The sequence below is a fragment of the Eriocheir sinensis genome, chromosome 56, assembly GCF_024679095.1.
Source record: "Eriocheir sinensis breed Jianghai 21 chromosome 56, ASM2467909v1, whole genome shotgun sequence".
NCBI classification, from domain to species: domain Eukaryota; kingdom Metazoa; phylum Arthropoda; class Malacostraca; order Decapoda; family Varunidae; genus Eriocheir; species Eriocheir sinensis.
The window spans coordinates 4655149-4677627 of record NC_066564.1 but is presented as its reverse complement, the minus strand read 5'-3'; the positions used below and the strand labels follow the sequence as shown (position 1 = coordinate 4677627).

The 22479-nt window shown below is 38.7% G+C and overlaps 1 protein-coding gene across 50 annotated transcripts in view; it reads left to right on the top strand.

The window, feature by feature from the left end:
* Nucleotides 1-22479, top strand: part of LOC126984177 (cell adhesion molecule Dscam2-like) — a 236353-nt gene that overhangs the window by 145872 nt on the left and 68002 nt on the right. For 29 of the 50 annotated variants that reach the window (XM_050837600.1, XM_050837610.1, XM_050837604.1 and 26 more), the window contains exons 9-13: nt 225-369; nt 622-789; nt 952-1046; nt 1628-1789; nt 3005-3448. In XM_050837600.1, the coding sequence (XP_050693557.1) occupies nt 225-369; nt 622-789; nt 952-1046; nt 1628-1789; nt 3005-3448 (1014 nt within the window). Of the gene's footprint in view, nt 1-224; nt 370-621; nt 790-951; nt 1047-1627; nt 1790-3004; nt 3449-4490; nt 4770-6680; nt 6960-7710; nt 7993-10040; nt 10326-10955; nt 11241-11465; nt 11751-13864; nt 14150-17195; nt 17481-18521; nt 18813-19287; nt 19573-22479 lie in introns of all 50 variants that reach the window. The other 21 variants (XM_050837645.1, XM_050837632.1, XM_050837637.1 and 18 more) reach the window with 11 other exon arrangements.

Here is a 22479-nt window from a genome sequence, read left to right as displayed (position 1 = left end):
CATCCATTATTTTTTTTTTAAGATGAGAAGAAAAATATGGACCATTAATGTTTTTAATGTTTAATAGTATGTTTCATTACGTTATATCAGATAATACCATTGTCACATTTTATACGTCAACTTGACAGTGTGGTCCACAAACATAGAGTAAACTAAACTAAACTAGGAAATGAGATAGGGAAGGATGCATAAAGTAAATCTTAACCCCCCTCTCCACCTAACAGTTGAGCCACCCCAGCTGACCTACACCTTCGAGCCCTCCACCCTGCAGCCCGGCCCATCTGTGTACCTCAAGTGTGTGGCTGCCGGTAACCCCACTCCAGAGATCACCTGGGAACTTGATGGCACTCGCCTCTCCAACTCTGAAAGGTTAACCAATCAAATATCTTGTTCAGGAATTTTTTGTGAGTCATAAGAGGGTTATGATGAAGGGAATCTGTGTATTTTGCTCTTTATTATCAGTTGGCAAGTTCACATGAGCAGTTGATGGGAAAATAGCAGTCACAAATATAGAAGTAACATTGTGGAGAAATATAAAGAGGTAGTACATTCAGTTTATCTTAAGAGCAAGAGTTATATGATCTTGTAATTAACCTTCTATATAATTCTTGGCCTCTTTAGGATGCAAGTTGGCCAGTACGTGACCGTGAATGGCGAAGTAGTGTCCCACCTCAATATCTCCGGCGTGCTCACCAACGATGGCGGCCAGTACGCCTGCATTGCCTCCTCCACTGTGGGCTCCGTCAAGCACGCTGCCAGGCTCAACGTTTATGGACTCCCCTACATCAGGTGGGGATCTTTGGTTTATTGAGAGAGACTAACAGGATGAGAGTTTTGAAAAGAACCCGTCATTATTGAATTTATATATCAATATGTATAGAAATTTTTACAACAATGTTGTTAGAATCAGTTTCTAGATTGACCTAATGCTGCCCCTTCCCCCCTCCTCAGACCCATGGACAAGGTTGCAGTTGTTGCTGGAGAGAACATGATTGTCCACTGCCCTGTTGCTGGTTACCCAATTGACTCAATTGTTTGGGAAAAGAGTAAGTGTTACTGACAACAACTGTAGTTTCACCAGTCTTGTGTTTTTTGCCTCCCGGACACACTGGTTAGCACGCCTAGCTGTGAATCTGCAGGACCAGGGTCAACCTGGCCAGTAGGCACCCAGCGCACCCAGCTGGTTATTTTCCCTTAAGGGTTGGTCAATAAATGGATACCTGGCAAAACATGGGGAAGGTAAATTGTGGTAACCCAGATGTCATGTTTTCCTTGTTTCCCAGGGTAGTGGATTCTTACCCACCAGAGCCTCAAGGGCACTTGAGTCAGAGATGAGCATTGAGGCCACATGCCGCTCAATATATTCCCCACCTTCACTAACTATATATCACTATATGGTCTGGGATAGCTTTTACTTTTCATGATCAAACGATGTGTTTATTCTTGCACCTGTGTTGGGTATTCAAAGACAAGTAAATTTAGATGAATATATTAGAATTTTAATATGGTAAGGATCAGCCATAAAGAGAATATATAATTAGATTTTAGATACTAAGAATATATTTTAAAGTACCTCACCAAAATAAGAAAAAAAATCAACATTTCATGTGATAAATTTCCTTTGCAGACGGCCGCATGCTTCCCATCAACCGCCGCCAGCACCCTCACGACAACGGGACCCTGATTGTGGAGGCTGTGGAGCGCAGCTCCGACCAGGGCCGATACACCTGTGTTGCACGCAACACCCAAGGCTACACTGCACGCGGAGATCTTGATGTTCAGGTCATGGGTAAGTTGACTCATTTGCTACTGGTTATATAAGAAACTAACCCAGTTTTTACCCACATACTGGAAATCCAGATTAATTTTCACCTAATTGCTGGCAAATGATGCAGTTCTGTAGGTAACTTAAGAAAGAAGAGAGAGAGGGACGTTTATTAAAGCTCATAATGTACCTACTTTATTTGTGAGAGTTTTTTACCTGTGAGCTTGCTGATTTGAGTCTTGGTCAGCCTTCAAAAATGAGGTGAACTATTAATGTTTCTGTAGCCTTAAAGTCCCTAATAGTGTTACAAGAATGTCACTTTGCCATGTATAGAAATTTCTTCCCCTGTGAGGTAACTGGTAAAAGTACACATAAATAAACTGTCTGGTTTCACAGGTTTTCCATTTTTAAGATGACACACAGTAATCTGTGGTAAAGGAGATGTGTTGCTGAGTTCTCAAGAGCTAGGGTAGGCTACACTGACTGAACTAGAGACAGGAAAAATCAGCCAGCAAGTAAATTATCACTGCATCATTAGCCACCAAAAAGGTTAAAGGCAATGAGCAATTTTGATATTTCTTAAATTTCAAGGTTTCAATAATTTTCATCCTGGAAAGCTGATGGCACATGTTTTGGGATCAGCAGCAACCACTGAGAACAAATATTAGAATAATTTATTTCATACTGAGCTAAAGTCTGGTTTGAACTTTGGTCATTGGAATGTACATATAATTTCTCATTATTGTGCACAAACATATCTAAAATCAATGAGAGCTTCTTTGGAACATTATCTCATTTTTAACATTAAATTATTTATCCAGGCTTAATTTTCACCACTTTGAAAGACTTTGCCATTGCCTTTACTTTATTATTTTTTTTTCCTTTGCCACAGACATCCTGTGAACATTTAAAGAGAGCAGCTGTTATTTAAGTTTTTATTATGTGTGTGTGTGTGTGTGCGCACACGTGCATGCACACGCGCATTTTGAAAAACCAAATGTTTTCTTTTTATTTAATTAATAATGAAAAATATATGTATGCATGCACATAGTTCCTTTTCAGAGCAATTTATATTTATGCAAATAGTGAAGTTTGAAAGAACTCATATTTTCTAAGGTAAGTTATCGCTTCATATTGATATCATGTCCTTCCTCTGGTTAATCATGTTCTTTATAGATTTACAGTTGTTAACAGAAGTGTGTGACCTTTTTAGTGATACTGTCTGATGGTGGGTCACAGTTCCCCCACAGATCTTCCCTTTTGTCATTGGTGAACCCGGTGTAGGATCAGACTTTTTGATCCAGTGCAGTATATTGGCTGGGGATTCTCCCATTGATCTCACCTGGTATTTGGATGGTCGCCCATTTACTTCTGCAAGGATGGCCTCCACTCCCCATGACCTGTTTCAAATCCCAAGGGAGCACCATGAGCCTGAGGGTCCTTGTGGCCCTCTCCCTGAAAGTAGCAGTGTGGCATCTAGCCCTGGTGGTCATGGCAGTAGTGCCTTGGAATATAAGGGCCTTAAGGATGGTGTGGATCCTCTTATATCGGTGACTCAGCTGGGTGACCGCTTCTCAGTGCTGAAGTTCTCACCTCTGTGCCCACGCCACTCTGGGAACTACACATGTGTGGCTGCCAACTTGGCAGGCAGTACTATGTATACTGATGCTTTGATTGTCCGGGGTAATTGTTGCAAATATTCTTAAGCTATTTGTAACATTGATTAAGTGAAGTGTCACTCATTGACACAAGCAGTGCCTCCTGATACTTTTTGCCATGCCTGCACTGCATGAGGAGGTAAAACCTCTCAATCCAAGGCATAAACTGAATTTTCAGTGCAAGTATGTACAACTAAACTCTTATATAATGTTCACATCGGCTTAGATTTATCTTACAAGCGCGAAGCAGAAACGTGTTCTTTCATTAATAGCATGAATGAGAATGGATTCCCAGCACATAAATACAATAACATCACTCAGAATGTATAAATTTTGTCCTTCAGTATAGGATCTTAGTTATGTTTTTAGTATTCATGACATGTAGGTTTAACAAAGTCCGATATATCAATAACATGCTATTGCAACAACATTAAAGTTATTATAAAACCCTAAATCAAGCATCATGTTGAGCTCTGAAATGGCAAGCAACCCAGACTGCATGGGTCTTAATCACAAAGTGTTGAGCAGCTGTGTGTCATCTGTCCATTTATTCTCTTCATGAATCTGTCCTTTCTTTCTTGGATTTTTGTCCCTATAGTTTTACATTCATGGAAACTTAGTCCACTTTCCATGACTTCAGAACTACTCTGACAACATAGGTAAACCTATGCTTTATTCAAGGCTCCTCTGACATCCTGTTGGCAATGCGTGCTCACTCACTGCACAGATAGTAGCGACATGTTAGTTAGCAAGACATTAGTTAAGAAGATATGGAAAATCCTTATATTCAACAATATTTGAAAAAATCTTTATTTGTGCAGCAAGCATGAGGAAGAGACAATTCTTACATACAGATTTAATGTCTGTATAAAAAGCTGTCATCTATATTTGTCTTTAGCTGTGTTTAGATTATTATAGAGAAGCTCTTTGTCATGAATATCATAGTTTAAAAGCATTTTATTAGCCTATTAGCCTATATTAATTATGGATTTACTATTAAAGGATTTTTTATTCATTTGCACAACTAAATCAATAACTTTGCTTTTGTTTGCCAAAAAAAATTGCAGAGCTTCCACATATCCTCCCAATAAATGCAGAATCTGAGGTGTTTGAGGGATACATTTTTCAAATCACATGTGTGGCACAATCTGACCCACACCCCGCAATCACCTGGCTTAAGGATGGTTCAGCCCTCGCTGATCCATCCGTCTCTGTGAGTTATCCCTCACCCATGATGTCACTTCTCATCATTGCCCAATCCCAAAGAGAACATGCTGGGGAGTATACTTGTGTGGCTTCAAATCCTGCTGGACAAGTCACTAAATCCTCCAGGCTTAAAGTTAAAGGTTTCTGCCTGTTATGATTTGTGTATGTCTTGCACTTCTCCTTACAGTGTACTGGCTACTCTATTGAATTACTTTTCACCAACTTGCATTCAGTTTTGTTCTAACTTACTGACCAATGAGTATGCAATGCGTCTCACATACTTCCATATACCTATAGACCCTCCCTTTTCTTCTGTTTCATCATCCAGTTTGTATTTTGTTTTTCAACATTACTTGCAATCCTAATTGAAGCTTTACTGTACATATTGTGAATACACATACACAACACAATTTCTGTCAGTACTGTAAAGACTTTCAGCTTCTTGATTATGACACTATAAGATATAAGGGCTTTGACATCATGGGGAACCTTAAAGAAAACATGAAAAAGTCAGTTACCTGGCCATATGGACATGATGGGACCGATAATATGAGAAACTTGTCAACATATACCACTACTGTTTCCACAAAGATTTTTCAAATGAATGAGACTAAGATTATACATTTCCTCCTTCTACACAAAGGAGTCCGACAGCAGCCTTCGGTCAAGTGAATATACTGGCGATTCGCAACTTACTTGAGCTTGCGTTCATAGGATTCGGCATGAAACCAAACACCACATATAGTCAGAAATGGGTACTCCATATATCCCCTTTGTCATCTGTAAATATTCTCTCTTCATATGCATGCACTAGCAATAATAAATTACTGCAGTGAAGCAATATAAACATTAAAAAACTTTTGCAAACATTCCATTATTTCTGTGTAGTGTCACGAGAGAATATTAATCCTCCTCCCATGCCACTGCGGAAGATGCGATAAGGTCAGTATAGGACGGACGGGCAGGAAAGTGGCATTTCAAGGCTACTGCTAGGAGCTAATGGCAAGAGTGCTGGTGATGTTGATGCTGAGATTTTCTAAATAAACTCGATGATTGAGAGCTGTTGTTGTTATGTCTGAGCTACTGGAAAATGTTCTTACACTAATTCGTAAAGGTTGTGTGTGAAAAATTATCGCTTCACTCCAGAGGGGCCGTACTCAGACGTTCCTCATCACAGCCGCCATCACAGCCACTGTCATCCATGCTGACTGTTTCCTCTTACTCAACATCAGTCACGAGTCTGTGTTTCCTTTGATTAACTCCTCAGTTTACTGCTCAACCTTGTCCTCAGCCCTTCACCGCTTGCTGCCTGGACCACTTTTACAATGTGCTTTACATCTGAGTAATCAGGAATCCCTTGAAGTCTTGCACACACTCACTCATCAGTGCCCCCTAATTCTAATTAACTGACTGGTTTCAGTGCCTCCATGGCTTCCTTCACACAGCTGATTCAGTTTGTAAAGTCCAAGTCTTTTCAGTATGGAATAACACTCTTACTAGTGCCATCTTTCATTACGTTGATGATTTAGGTGAGGGCAAGATATATGTCTGCACAGGGTGACATATCTGATGGGCATGAATTTTCATCTTAAAAATGAAGATGGAAACCTGACTCAAGATTTATCTGCGGATAGCTAAAACTGCTTAGGAAAGTTCCACATAAGTTGCGAATCGACAGTATAGTGCCAGGTTATTTACAGCTGTTGTGTGAGCATCAACCTTCCAGTGGTGTGTCATTCATTATTATTTATTTATTTATTTATTTTTTTTTTTTTTTACAACAAAGAAGGCAGCTCAAGGGCACACAAAAAAGAAAACAATAATAAAAAAAAAAAGCCCGCTACTCGCTGCTCCCAAAAAAGAATTAAAAGAGGTGGCCGAAAGAAAGATCAATTTCAGAAGGAGAGGTGTCCTGATGCCCTCCTCCTGAAAGAGTTCAAGTCGTAGGCAGGAGGGTTCACATCTGCACCTTTCATGTCAGTCATTACTCAACACTACCCCCAAGAAAATCACTTTGCTCAGAAGCACCAGTAAGACCTTTATGCTTGCAGACCTTCCACGTATTATTCCTCTAATGGACGCTCTGGAGGTATTGGAGGGTGACACTTTCCAACAGTCTTGCATTGCTCAATCCTCTCCACCACCTTTGCTCACATGGCTCAAGGACGGACAGATTATCATGGATCCGTCTGTGTCCGTGTCCTCCCCCACACCTGCCATGGCCATCCTTGTTGTACCTCAGGTGGCTCAGTCACACTCTGGCACTTACACTTGCGCTGCATCTAACCAGGCTGGCCGAGCAGAGGAGTCCATTGTTCTTGTAGTCAATGGTATAACATTCTCCATGTGAATTACCTTGCCTTGTTGAAATGGCTGCTTATCCCATACTATATTCAGTTTTCATTTGTAGTCCTCCCACATTCAGATGTAGACTTTAACCTTGTGAAAATAATGCATGCTTGTAGGATATTTGGCTGCAAGCCTCGACAACCTTGAGGTAACATTTCATCATATCTGAACTTGCTAAACTAAGATTATTATAACATTTTTACACCTGCTAAAGTTGATGTATGAATGAAGGTACACAGCAGAGGCATTACATGTAGCCAGGACTAAGGTTGTAGTTCTCCATCCTGAGTTTATTATGCATACCCTTTTCTTTTGCTTCCACAAAACTGCATTATTGGTTTTCTTATTTATTTTCAAGCTGCTGATTTTTTCTTTATGATCTAGGAAGAGATCGATTGTTGCCTTAAATATATTTCCATAAAGTTTCTAATCCTAACAATTATGGTAGATTCTCTTTGTTGTCCCAGTATTCATAAAGTGGTTTTTACCACAAAGTTGATGGGCAGCCAACTTGAACATCAAACAGGGAAGTATAATATAAAGAGAAGAAAATAATTTGTTGAAAAGCTAATTTCAAACATTTTAGTTTAGTCCTGTAGTGCAGAATATTTATTAAGCACCTTTAATATTGCAAATTTTGGGGGTAATTCATTCTTTAGTTAAATAAGTTTACATAAGTCACTGAAAACTTTTAAGATGCTGCAACTGTTTGTCATGTCGCCCCACACTCAGTGCCCCCAGAGGTGTTGCCCTTCTGGTTCCCGAAGGAGGTGACCGTGGGTCAGCTGGTCCAAATATCTTGCACAGCCATGGGGGATGACCCCATCACCCTTCAGTGGTATAAGGATGACATGCCTCTCATGTCCTCAGCCAAATTCATCATAAATAAAGTTGATGATAAGCTGAGTAATCTGGTCTTGCGAGGTGTTAAGTCAGAACACTCGGGAAAATATGCATGTGCAGCCTTCAATCCTGTTGGGGAGGCCAGATATGAAAAGGAACTGAGAGTTAAGGGTAAAGAAAGGATTATAGTACTAATGTAATGTTTTCTTCTTGCATGAAAGGCTTATGTATCTAATTTATGACTTATTTAATTATTTACCTTAACACAGTCCATGTTTTCAATGACAAAGCACCCTGAGTTTCACTGTTACACCTTCGTGGTGGAGGCAGCTTTACTTGCAAAAATGGAAAGGGTTATCTGAAATGCCTTCCAAGTTATTTCATATTAAAATGGAGTGAAAGAAAGGTAACTTTCTGTAATGCAAGTGCTTTTTATTCAATTATCAGTCAAATGATATATAAAATTCAAACACAAGGAACAAGGAAACTGAAAGACAAATTCATTTAAAAAATTTTAACTGAAGGGTAATTAACAATTCTAGAGCAACCTAAAGAAGCTTAAGTAATTGAACTCATAATGTCAAACTGGTGACTGGATTTGGACAAACGAAAGTTCTTAAAATCTACTGCTTAGCATAGATTCACAAACTTATTGTTTAAGAATATAAGTGGCCTTGGCACTGCTTTAGTGTCCAAGAACCAAGAAGAATGACAGGCAAAGAAGGAGCCAAGTTGAATATAACCTGATTATATAACAGTAGTTGACAGTTTAGCTGAGTTGACGTGAGGGAAATCAAGGAAAGTGTGGCCTTGTTACCATCCTCATGTGTCACCCTGGAACCCAGACCTGTGAGAGAGGGTGTTTTCAATAATTTGCTGTAGCAGTTCTTAACAAAAATACTTTTGAGCTCAGTACTTTTTCAAATAGCAATTTGAAATTTAATGTTAACACAATGAAACATTGCAAAGACTGTGCTAAAGTAAATCCCCACCTCAGTATCTTGCCTATTTATTGTGTTAGTTTTATTTTGTTTTGTTTTGAATTCCGGAAAACCAGAACCTTGTAATACCCCAATACTTTTTATTATTTATCGTTCACTGTCATCTCCCTTCCTCTTCTTTGCTGAATCATGCAGTATTTCATACACTCATACACATTTTCATAAATTCTGATCATCAGGTTTCATTTGGTCAGAATTGCTGTCATGGTTTTCATGAATCAAAGAATATAAATGTCAGCAGCAAAGTGAGCACTGGTTTGTTGACTGCATATCACATATTTTACAGCCATATAATTATGCATGTACAGTCAGGGTACACAAGTCGAATATATATCATATTTTTGTTACAAATAACAAGTTTTTAAAAGCTTAAGAAGTACATATACACATATGATAATCACCTTAGGTACTGAAAGTTTACAGGTCATAATGCTTTATTGATATTTATTCTAACAAGTAACACTGCCACCACTCCATTACTTACCATCAAGAAATCAACTTATCTTGAATTCATATTCTTATTGTTTTATTTGGCAAAATGTCTTCATTATTCCACTGATTTACATGTGGAATTATAATGGTCTACAATTTTCTTGGACCTTTCATAAGACCTGGTTTCATTTTGGAGGTTAGCAGTATCCTTCCATAAATTTTAAGGGCACTGTTTCATAGGTATTCTCTGTGGTTAAATCCATTGGTGCTTAAATGAGCAGCACTGGACAGAATGGGTAGTTCTTTTTTTATCAGACAAGCAGTATGTTCAGATTCCATCCATTCTTTGCTGCCACATTGCAACAGTAAGGTCATAGGGCCATGATCCCCTATAGGTCCATTACTATCATATACAGAAGATAATTTTGTACATTGAATAAGGGCTCTCTTCTGCGGCAGTAGTCGCAGCAACCATTTCTTTGCAAGGTTGGTCAAGCCCAACTTTAAAGAACAGGACAAAGTTGATCATCAGTGCATACGGATCTTGAACTTATTAAATAACTCACACTTAAGATTTCCCAGACCCTGAGATTATTATTAAGGCTAATTTCTATCATTTCAGTAACACAGTAAAATAAGCAAGAGTGAATAATTATCACAGTTATTGATATAAGTTTAGGCTGCATTTCCTTCCATGACCTCGGGCTACATGCATTGTTCCTCCATCAGTCATGGATAACTCCTTTCTTGGAACATATATTTGATGCAAGCTTTTGTTTTCACCAGTCGAACCCCAAATCCTGCCTTTTGCTTTCCCTGAGGAAGTAGAAGAAGGGCAGCTGATTCAAGTCTCATGTGCAGTAACCAAGGGGGATGACCCTATAACCTTACAGTGGTACAAGGATGGAGTCCCACTGGTGTCATCTCCAAGCTTCATAATAAATAACGTAGCCTCAAAGCTGTCGATACTCTTGCTGAGCAGTGCCAATGCAAACCATACAGGAACTTATTCTTGTTTGGCATTTAATCCCATTGGCACGGCTGAATCATCTGCCAGCTTAAGGGTTGAGGGTACATAAATTAAGAGTAGTTATTGTTATTTGCATGATTTTATGTTGCTTGATTTTTAAGTTTTTTACTCTGCCTTCATATACTTCAATACGACCAAATTTGTTATGCAAAGTTTATTCCAATTAACTATTCAGTAGTTAAAAAGTGAGATTCTCCTATTTCATAATTTGAAGTGCTTTTTTTGCACCAATGAAGTAGGATTACATCTTGATAGTGTATGACCCATAAGCTGCAACGCATGGGCCATTCCTGAGTGAGGGATTTACACCCACACATAGTCCAGACCCACTTCCCAGAGTTGGTCAGATTGTAGATCAAGGCATCACGATGGAGGCTGGAAACTTGAATTTATATGGGAAAGATACACAGGGATAGTTTATAAAATATGCTGCACTCTACAGGTTAAATGAAAACCTGAGGAATTAGGTGTTTGGCTTGTTTCCAAAAGCCATCCCTTACCTGGGTACTGACATAATTACCAACATATATTGGACAAACACCTATTTCTTGACTTTTTGACTTATGTTTATTCTTGCATTTACTAGAACCTTACTGCAACCTTTTTTTTCTTGTCTTTCATTGAATATTTAAGTATTGTGTCACTCTTTTTTCCTCATTTTGCACTGCCAGTGGCACCACACATTCTGCCATTCACCTTTCGAGAGGATGTGGAGGCTGGTCAGCTGGTTCAGGTGTCATGTGCTGTCATTGAGGGCGATGAGCCAATGACTCTCCAGTGGTACAAAGATGGCATGCCGCTTGTTTCCTCGTCAGAATACATTATCAATAATGTTGATACGCAGCTTAGTTTGCTACTTCTGAGGAAAGTGAATGATCAGCACAGAGGTTCATACACTTGTCTGGCTATGAATCCTGTCGGGAGTTCTGAATACTCGTCTCTGCTGAACGTCAAGGGTACAAATATCCTCAGTTTGATTGTAGTCAGAGGCCCCAAGTTGCATACAGAGAACGTGCACAGACTTGCATGTGGTAGTGGCTTTTTCTGCATGATTCAGTTTACTTTGTTCTCATTCTTTTGGTTTATAACTCCCTCTTGTTTATTGTTACATTTGCCCACCTAGAATTCAGGAAACTTTAGACAAGTTTGATATAAAATCCATCATTATCTATTGTCCTCAGCCGTCCCAGACATATTACCGTTCACAATCCCAGAGGAGGTGGAAGAAGGCCAGCTGATTCAGATTTCTTGTGCCGTGACCAAGGGAGATGATCCTATAACTATTAAATGGTACAAAGACAACCAGTTACTTCATTCATCATCAGACTTTGTAATTGCCAATGTGGAATCAAAGCTGTCTCTCCTCATTATGAGAAGTGTAGCAGCAAGACACAGTGGAAAGTACAGTTGCATAGCCTCCAACCCTGCCGGGAGTGCAAATTTCTCAGCAGAGTTTAATGTTCAGGGTAACATGCATCAGATTTTTTGCATGTTTTCTGTAATCGTGATATATCCCCCCAGCCTGTACCCTGGTGCAGACATCTTATGAGATTCTCCCTCTTCTCATAGTGTGAACTTAGTGGCTCAAAACAAAAGTCATCACGTCAAAATTTAAAGCCCCAAAAAACACTACTATAGCATACCCAGATTTTGTCACGCTGCCCGCTTAACCTTCACTACAGTGTACTATTTTTAATTATGACATTGTAAATTTTTGTTTTCGCTTACAGAAATACCCAAACTTTTCACACGTGTGTAAAAAGAAACTTTTCTCAAATATTTACTTGGTATCCCAAATTTACGTTCTTCCCATGCTTTGAAAACAGCCGCACCACTTGCTTGTACACGTCTTTTGGCTGACCGGGTACATTCATTCAGTATACAGTTGAAAAGTATATTTATTTACTTCTACATACGTGAAGTTAGTACATCACATTGTTTTCTTCTTTACGTAGTGTTGCTTTAAGAATTATAGTTTTCCCAAGTAAAACCAATAGATTGACACTCTCATAGGTTATGAAGTAAGTGTGAACATATCAACTCATGCTTTGGTATTACTTAAAAAGGCATTTTGGGAGTGCAGAAGCTTTGAATTCATTAAAGTTTATCAAGGTAAATGGATCTAAGGTAATATAATTATGAGATAGTTTTGGGGAGCAGGTTGTAATTACTCACTGACTGAAACGAAGCAATTCTTAAGAATAACATGATTTACTGTTTCCTCTCCTGAATTTATTTTTTAACTTCCTGAACTTAACTACGCATTCAGAAGAAATATGACAAGAAAGAGTGATATATATATATATATATATATATATATATATATATATATATATATATATATATATATATATATATATATATATATATATATATACAGTGGTGGGCACCGCTAACCAAAAAGTTAGCTTCGCTAACTAGTAATCCACTAACTAAAAAGTTAGCTTCGCTTACGCTAAACCGCTAAACTTATAAAGAAATTAGTGGAAGCTAACGCTATAGTCTGTTCGGAGCATGAAGGCGGTTCAAGGTGTGGCAGATTCCAGAATTCCCATGAGTGCAGCGCTGCCAGTTCGACAGCCAATTATCAGATTAGCACCGTCTCCCCACCTACCCACCCACAACCCACCTGTTTATCTCTCTCTCTCCCTCTCTCTCCCTCTTGACCCAGAAGAGGGACCTAGGGGGACACACTGACCACCACCACCACCACCACCACTACCACCACCACAACGTGGCAACATGGGAAAAAATCGCTGCCACATGTCACAGAATTTATACAAATCCTTGTTATAATCCTAAACATCGACACTCATTGTACTGTGTAGCTTCCTTTACTATATACAGGATATATAAAATATCACTTTCAAATAGCACATGGATGGGAAATAAGAGAGAGATGCATGTACGAAGGTTGATTTGGCAGGATGGCTAGAGGTAAACAACGATACCAGCTCCACCCTGAACCGCCTTCATGCTCTGAACAGACTAGAACCACTAACTTTTTATATGGATTTTAGCTTCGGTTTAGTATTTTGGATATGGAAGATGCATTACCTTAAAATACCAAAAAGTTTCCCAAATAATTGTCCAATTACCCTACTTTAAGGCATAATTTCCCCAAATGTGGAAGCACTGGAATTATTGCGCCTTGGGCTCAACTGGCGCTGTGTCTGCCCACAGTGGAAAAGAACAAACTCATATGAATTTTTTAGTGGACTTAAAGTTAGGAACTACATTTAGTGGAAGGTAATTGGTCCGCTAACTGTTTCCAATGTTAGCAAAATGCTGATCAGCTAACGAAAAAGTTAGCTTCGCTAATTAGCGGTTAGCAGATTAGCAGAACCTTGCCTCTCACTGTGTGTGTGTGTGTGTGTGTATATATATATATATATATATATATATATATATATATATATATATATATATATATATATATATATATATATATATATATATATATATATATATATATATATATATATATATATATATATATATGAAATTTTTTCCAGGGACATAATTATGTGACCTTAGGTTTGTGGGATGATATCAGAATCTTGCATTTTCCCTAAAACAGAACAGCCAGGACTTCTGCCCTTCCTTTTCCCAAATGAGGTAAAAGAGGGCCAGCCCCTTCAGGTTCCTTGCACCATCATGTCAGGGGATGACCCAATAACACTGCAATGGTACAAGGATGACCTGCCCCTCATTTCATCATCAAAACTCATGATAAACACAGTCTCCTCGAGGATGAGCATGTTGATCATACAAAGTGCAAGCTCCAAGCATTCCGGAACATACTCTTGCAAAGCTTTCAATCCTGTCGGACAGGCTGAATTTTCTGCATCTTTGGAAGTGATGGGTAAATTGTTAAAACTTAGTGTCTTGCATGTCGTACTTTTGCCTATTTTTGGTGTAATTTTTTTGTTGAGTTAATCATAGTTACTGCATGTCGTAGATATACTCACAAGATAAGAGGGGATCACCATTTACTCACTCCGCATCAGAAAACAATAGCACCCAGATTGTGTGTTAGCCTTGTTTTGACACCTAATTTATGAAAAGAAACAAGTTGAATAGTTTTTTTTTTCTTAATAGTTTTTTTTAATTTTTTCTTAATTTCTTTGCACACACACACACACACACACACAAAAAAAAAAAAAAAAAAAAAAAAAAAGAGAGAGAGAGAGAGAGCAGTTCAGTATGTATTAGATGGGGAGAAACAAGAGGACATAGAAATAAGATGAAGAATACAAGATGCTTGATGGATATCAAGAAAAACAATTGTATAAACAGATTCACTAAACTGTGGAATGACCTGGACATGAAGATTGTCCTATCCATAAGCTTAAATTGATTAAAAACTAAGTTTGACTGATTAAGACATGGAGACAGGGCCTACAAGCATAGCTAGAAATTAATATGACAAAATCTGCAGAGAGGAAGAAAGGAATTTTGAAAGAGGCATAGTGGACAAGTGTAATGACCGACCAAAACTGATTCAATGGTGTGTCTATAACAGATTGAAACATAAGGGTAGAACCAGGAAGCTAAAAGCGGAAGAAAGGGTCTACAAGGATGTGGCAAAGTAAGCTGAAATTATGAATAAAAGACAAGATGTTAGGATATAGGGAAGTAATGAGTGGGTGCCACAAGGCTTGGTGCTGGTGGCCATAATATTTGTGATACACAGAAATGACATGTTGGATGGAATGACAAGGCATACAAACTTGTTTGCAGGTGAAGCTAAGACCATGAGAAAAGTAAAATATGAAGAGGATTGTATAATACTGCAGGAGGATTTAGACCATGTTTACTAATGTAGCCAGGTGTTGCAAATGAAATTCAATGCGAAGAATGAAAGTTATTGAAAGTGAGTAAAAGCTCCAAGAGGCTGTCACCGAGTTTTTCAATGAAAAGTTAAGAAATCACAACAGAGAAAGAGGAAAAGACCTTGGAAAGCTGGTTCAGGATAATTTGTCACCTGTGAAGCACATTAATAAAGTAAGAGAGAACAACAAACTCAAGTGAACAGAAGATTGGCATTTCAATATTCGTAAGAAGAGGATGAAGAAAATAAAAATCTATCTATCTATCTATCTATATCTCCGACGCCCTGCTCCCTCACAGGAACTTCCCTCGAGGGGGTGGCCGCGGCAGACATGGGAAATTAAGATCCAGGTTAGAATATGCAGCAGTCATGAGACCCAAGTATACTAAAAAGTAGTGTATAAAGAAGATTGAAAGAATACAAAAAGCATCAACCAAGATGGTCCCCAGTATAACAGTCATATGAAGAATGACTTGAAAGTTTTCAGCTTTTGAAGAAAGAGAGAGAAGTGACGTGATTGTAGTACTCAGGGCGATAATGAGAGTAGACAAAATTGATATAAAAAATTTGTTTGTTTGGGATAGGAGAGAAACAAAAGGACACAGAAAGAAAAGTACTTGGAGGATATCAAGATATACAGTTTTCCACACAGATGCCTGACCTGTTTGTTTGATGGCCTAGGCAGGGAGGTCAGGCATTCCAAACTTTACATGAATTTTAAGTCTGATTATTCAAAACACAGTAATGGGACCCCATGAGTGTAGCCAGTCATACATATTGCAATTATAATAGGTAAATACACAGAGCAAGAGATACGGAACCTAACGGCTTGCAACGGAGATACAAAATAAATTCCTTCTTTTTTATCCTTACACAATGCTACAGTCGTGGCTCTGACCCATTTCCTGTACACTTACCTCCATTGCCTTATCTACATGTTCATTGACCGAAGACATGTCATCATATTTTTGCGAAACAGAGCTTCCTCTGCGGCAGGAGCCTCATTCTTTCTCAGCAGTAATGTGTTCTTTTAATTTCTCTTACTTTTGTTTCTGAGCACACTTCTGTCACTGAATTCATTCCCAATGGATTTCTACTCTGTTTTTTAGTTTGTCAAAATGTTCTGCTCAGTCATCCTTATTCTCTATATTTCACTCTGAATTTTGTTTATATTCTTCACCTTTTTTTGTTTTAGTACTATTGTTATCGTGATTTTGGTTATTTTCTACTGGAGTATGCAAAGGAAATAACTGAAAAAGCCATACTATTGCATTCATAAATTTTCATCAGAGTCACTTATCACTCAAACATGGTCCTTCAAGCACATCAGGCTGCACGGAAAAGGGGAGAAGCCAGTCATTACCCAGACCAGAGTATTCATGTTGTTGAAAGTGTAGTTCTTATCATTACTTCTTAATGATGTAATCAGGTGCTTGTAAAATCTAGTTGGTATGAATTTATACTAGAATTTTTAAATGTTAGTGCATTATGTGTATAGGGGTGACAGCAAGCACTAGGTTCATCATTGCAAACTGTCATTTTATTTTTTAGATCTGAGTGAACAGTGATATGAAAATGCCTTCATCACTTGCACTTCATAATATATTTTTCTCCTCTGAATAAGAAAACACTGACTTGTTTGCAGAAAAACCAAAACTTCTTCCTTTCACCTTTCCCATGGAGGTACAAGCAGGCCAATTGCTGCAAGTTTCATGCACAGTGTTGAGTGGAGATGACCCAATGTCACTAAAATGGTACAAGGACAATCAACCTCTTCTCCCGTCCTCAAAGTTTATCGTAAACAATGTAGTGGCAAGGATGAGTCAGTTGATTCTTCAGGATGTTGGATCGGAACATTCAGGATCTTACGCGTGTCATGCATTTAACAGCATTGGTGAAGCTATTGTATCTGATGTTCTAAAAGTGAAGGGTATGATGCTTCAAGTTTAACTTATGTGGAATTTTTATTTAGTTGCTTATTTATTTTACCATATTTTACATCATCCCTGATTCCTTCACTTCAAAAATATTTCAATCAGGCAGAAATGTTAGAGTCATGTTGAAAATTTCCCTGCAGAAAAACCTGCAATTCTTCCTTTTAACTTCCCTGTGGAGGTTCAAGAAGGCCAGCTGCTTCAGGTAGCCTGTACGGTAACAACTGGAGACGAGCCAGTCACCGTACAGTGGTACAAGGATGGCCAGCCACTGGCCCCCTCTGCTAAGTTCATGATAAATGATATTTCATCGAAGATGAGCCTCCTAGTCCTTCAAGACGTAGGAGCAAAGCACACTGGATCCTATGATTGCCATGCTTACAACCCTGTTGGAAGAGCAACATATTCTGCAATTCTTAAAGTTAATGGTATATAAGCTACTTAATCATAGAATGTTTCCATGCTTTCATTGTACATATTTAATTTGCTTTGATATTTCTAAACTCTGTCCTCACCTCATGTCCCCTCCTCCTTTTGCCACAAGACACACTGATAAGTTAGTCTGAAGATCACACTCCTTTTCTACAGAAAAACCAGAAATTCTTCATTTTGAGTTTCCCTCGGAGGTGAAAGAAGGCCAGCTGCTACAAGTGTCTTGCACTGTAACCACTGGGGATGACCCTGTGACCCTCCAGTGGTACAAAGATGATATTCCTATTATTTCATCTGCAAAATTCATGATCAACAAAGTTGACTCAAAGATGAGCTTCTTGATTCTTCGTGATGTGGGTTTAGATCACACAGGAACATATACTTGCTTAGCATTCAATCCTGTTGGCCAGCAAAAGTTTTCAGCCCAACTATGGGTCAATGGTAAAGATTTTGGATGAGTTTTTGATGTTGTACTCAAATATCTTGATAGATTACTGCAAGAGCATGTTCTTTTGTATCAGTTCTTAATGATTTCTACTGTCTTGTTATCGGTCTAGAACCAAAGCCTTACATTTTGTTTCTCTTCTTTTCCTTCTCTTTTCAGCAATGCTTAATTAACCTTAATTTATTTTTCCTATGATGTTTTAAGGGTTTGGAATTAGGAGATTCTAATAGGCTTCTTAAAAGTTTGTCTCTGAAGGAAATCTTTATGCAAGTAAAACAACAACCTTTTATTTTGGGATTTGGGCAGAAGCATAGAAATTTGCATTATTCTTAAACATTTAGATAGACGTGTACTCACAATAACTGACTAACCCCCAAACATTACCTGTGAATCCTACAAACCGAGTAGCTTAGTCAATAATGGCCTTTCTGAAACTATTTTAGCTCGACCCTTGTTTTCAGACAAACCATTCCTCGAAAGACGCAAGTTTTAAAACCTTTCCAGGAGAAATCAGCTGATATTATCTCAGAAAATATGTATCACACTCAGAGGTGACCGTGCTTCAATTACTGGTGTTGCATCTTCTTTACAGCAGCACCAGTGATCATGCCTTTTATGATTCCTCCTGAGAACTTTGAAGGCATGTCCATCCAGATATTGTGCACCTTGTTGTCTGGTGATGATCCAGTTACTCTTTACTGGCTGAAGGACAAGATTAGTATGAATACAGACAATCTTGAGGGCACAAATATCAGTTCTGTTGGTCCACGCACCTCCATGCTTGCCATCCCCAGCGTGGGACAGAGGCACTCGGGGGAATACACCTGTGTGGCATCAAATCGTGCTGGCCAGACAAACCACAGTGTCACACTTAATGTTCTCGGTACTACGTAGTTCCTGGATGTCTTGTACTTTTATTACTTGTGACCATTTTCGTTATTTTTTTATGCTTTGCCACCTTTACATGTACTAAACCTTATGTCCTCACTTACCACTCCTTAACCAAGCTACATACAATTTGAGGAATAAGTCTTAAAATGTTTTTCAGTCATCTTGAATGAAAATCAAAGCTGCATTATCTTAAGGAAGAAAGACTCATCTAAGTAGGTTTGTTTTTATAAGAAAAAAATACTATCGTATTCTTATGATGGTTCTATTGGTTTGTTCATGGTAGCAACACTACATGCTTAATACATAGTCTTCCAAGCATTTTGAAATTAATACGTGAAAAGAAATCTACATGAAGTCCTCATTAAACACTCCAGCAACAATTGCTCTTCACAATTCTTCTTCACTGGCAACCTAATGTTCTTTGACAAGCAAAACAGCTGCATATAGTGGTATTTGTTTCCACTCAGTCCCGCCTCGCATCATCCCCTTCCGCTTTGAGGAACACATTCGTGCTGGAAGTTTAGTTCAAGTCATCTGTGTTGTCGGAGAGGGAGACTCTCCTATTGACATACGCTGGACCCTTCATGGTGAGGAGGTGCGGCCTAAGCTTGGCATCTTCACTCAGCGTGTGGGGGAAAGGACCTCCATTTTAAGTATTGACAGAGTGGGCTCAGAGCATCGCGGATCCTACACGTGCCTAGCCAGTAATCATGCTGGCCGGACCAACCACACAGAAACTCTTTGGGTCAATGGTATGCTTAACACTGGATGTCACAGCAGCAATGCTCCTAATGATACAGCATCAATTAAGCATTAACTTTGAATACAGAACTGCATTTTTGATTTTTGTTACTGATTTATAGTGAATTGGAGAATTTTTGTTCCTTTGCCCTCCCTTTCCTATTATTTGCTTGTTGTTACCCAGTAAGAGTTCTTTTTGTTTGTTTAGTAAATTTCTGCCTGACTTCTTTTTTTGCTTTAATTATGAATTACTGCAACCAGTCCTCAATAACTTGTTTTGTACTTCTTCGTTTGGCCCTGGTTTTTAAAAAAATTCCTCTGTTTATCTTATTTCCCATTTATAGATATCATACACATATAAATCATAATGAAAGACAATACTGACATCTACAATGCAATGCATATGTGCATTTCTGTATTGTAAAGGTGAACATTGAAAAAGTGGTTGATATTGTGGTGTCACTATATTTGGATATCGTATTTTGAAATGCTTGAGTTCTATTGTAATAGAGAAAGTATGTAGTTGTCCTGAGGAATGTCATCAAATGTTAATCACTGTTGTAGGCATGAGCCTTAATGTGGTAGATATTCTATGATTCATCCTTTTTTTTTTGGTTCCTGCAGTATTTTCCAAGTTCCTTCCCTGCAGTATCCTGGGTCCTACTGTCTTGACACAGACTTCCTTAAACACATAAAAAGTTTCTACATTGAGGCGCCCTGTTGCTGCTTTTATGGGAAATGAGTTCAGCTCATTGAAGCCAGTTTGCTCCGGGAGCCTTGCTGTTTGAGGTCTTTCTTAGTACTGTTGTCTTTTTGGGTGATTAGTCGTGTTGTTGGCATAGACGCAAACTTTTACCAGCTTCTTTGCTAAGATAATCCATAGCTGACGTTCTGTTGAAGCTCCCCCCCCTTTCTTTGATTTTCTCTCTCTCTCTCTCTCTCTCTCTCTCTCTCTCTCTCTCTCTCTCTCTCTCTCTCTCTCTCTCTCTCTCTCTCTCTTCTCTTCTCTTCTCTCTTCTCCTCTCTTCTCTTCCCTACTCTTCTCTTCTCCTCTCATTTTGTTGCGGTTGTTTTGTGTTGTTAGCTCGGGTCACTTGGTGTTTGGTTGCTGCACATCTGCCAAATTGGCAAGCTATGCTTGACCAAAACAAAGGCACGTTTTTTATTACAAAAGAAATCATGTTGCTGTAATTTCATTATGTTTGACCAGGAAAGACATTTTCATAAAACTTATTAGTTTTTGTGCACAAAACATGTAGTAAATTTTTCAAGAAGGACATTCACAAGTTTGCCATCAACATCATCACGTGATGCACAAAACTGAACTGTGTGACACAAATTGATTTGCACTCACACTTATGTTGGACGGGTAAAATATTGCAATTGAAAACTTTAATGCCAAATTTCAGAGCCTCCCCAAATCAGACCCTTTCAATTTGAGCCTGAACTCCTGGCGGGGCAAGACACTCAGCTACAGTGCTATGTGGTTCATGGCGATCCCCCACTGAACATTATGTGGTACTTCCAAGGGAAGGAAGTATCTAATATGATGGGGGTCAGAACCGTGAAGCTTGGAGGGAAATCAAGCATTTTAAGCATTGAGCATGTTACTCATGGCCATGCAGGAACATACACCTGCATAGTCTCCAGTCTTGCTGGCGAAACAAGCTACAGTGCCGCTCTTACAGTCCATGGTAGTAATGTTTAAAACATACCCTGTACTTGTCTACTATAGAAATCCTTATCCATTTTAAGTTAATCATTTTGCTATATCAGCTTAATTTATCATTTAGCTTATTCCCTTCACATCCTCCTTGCCCTTGCTTCCATTCCTTGTAGCTCCTAAAATATTATTTGGTCTTATTTGGAGTTATACTTTCTTTTTAAAGAGCAAGTATTTGAACCTCACAAATATGTCCAAACATGCACACTCATACACAGAAAAAGACCCAGCCAGTTTAAATTTGCCCACAGAAAAATATTCTTTGAAGCAAGCTATTGGTCTTTAATAAGCAAGCAAAGGGAAGGGAAACAATCTTTGTTATAGTGAGTTTTTGTTGCGTGAATGTTCATAAATCGTGAGTATCTGTGAGTACACAAAGCTGGCTGAGGGCAGGGAAGAGCCTTCAGGTTGTGTCTTGTCATTTACTACTAAGTTGTGTGCACAGGAGGGCTTTCCTTGGGCCGATTTTTATCAAGGCTCCTAAATCTTTGTGAGTGTTCACAGAGGCTTGGAAGTGTTCACAAATTCATAAATAACCTTGGGGGATACATATCAAACCTCCCAAGCCCTGTGAGTTCTCCCATGTCTGGCATGGCTTTGCAGGTCTGTGAGAGTTGTCGCAAGGGACTTGCAAGTTCTCACAAGCAGTGCAGAACTTGCTAACAAAGACAACATAGATAATGATTGAAATGGACTGATTGACTCTCTGCCCTCACAGCACAGTTTACTTTCACAGGCAATTTTAACTCTAGACACTTTAACGTTGGTATATATCCTATACTAAAATAATGAAATAAGTGTGCAGATTCAGGAACTATACTTTAATGTTTGATGTATTGAAAAGAAGTTGAGCAAAAAGGTTGAAGTCAAATAAATGAGGTAACATGTTGATGCTCTGTTTTGTAATGGCCCAAGACACAGATGAAGACTCTAAAAGCTTTAAGCCATGGGATACCCTTTTGCTCAATGCTAGAGTATCCACCTTGCATAGTGGGGGCCAGGGTTCAAGTCCCATATTGTTAGGAAAAAGATTTATTCTTCTGAGTGGATCAATTTTTCATATGCTTTGAGGAGTATAAATACTCCCATTACTGTGGGGGCTACTGGTGGCATCCATTCCTGTGCTTTGTTTCTACCCACAAAGGAGGCTTGAAATCGGATAGCTCACCGCGAAGGGAGTCTCGCGTCTCGCTAG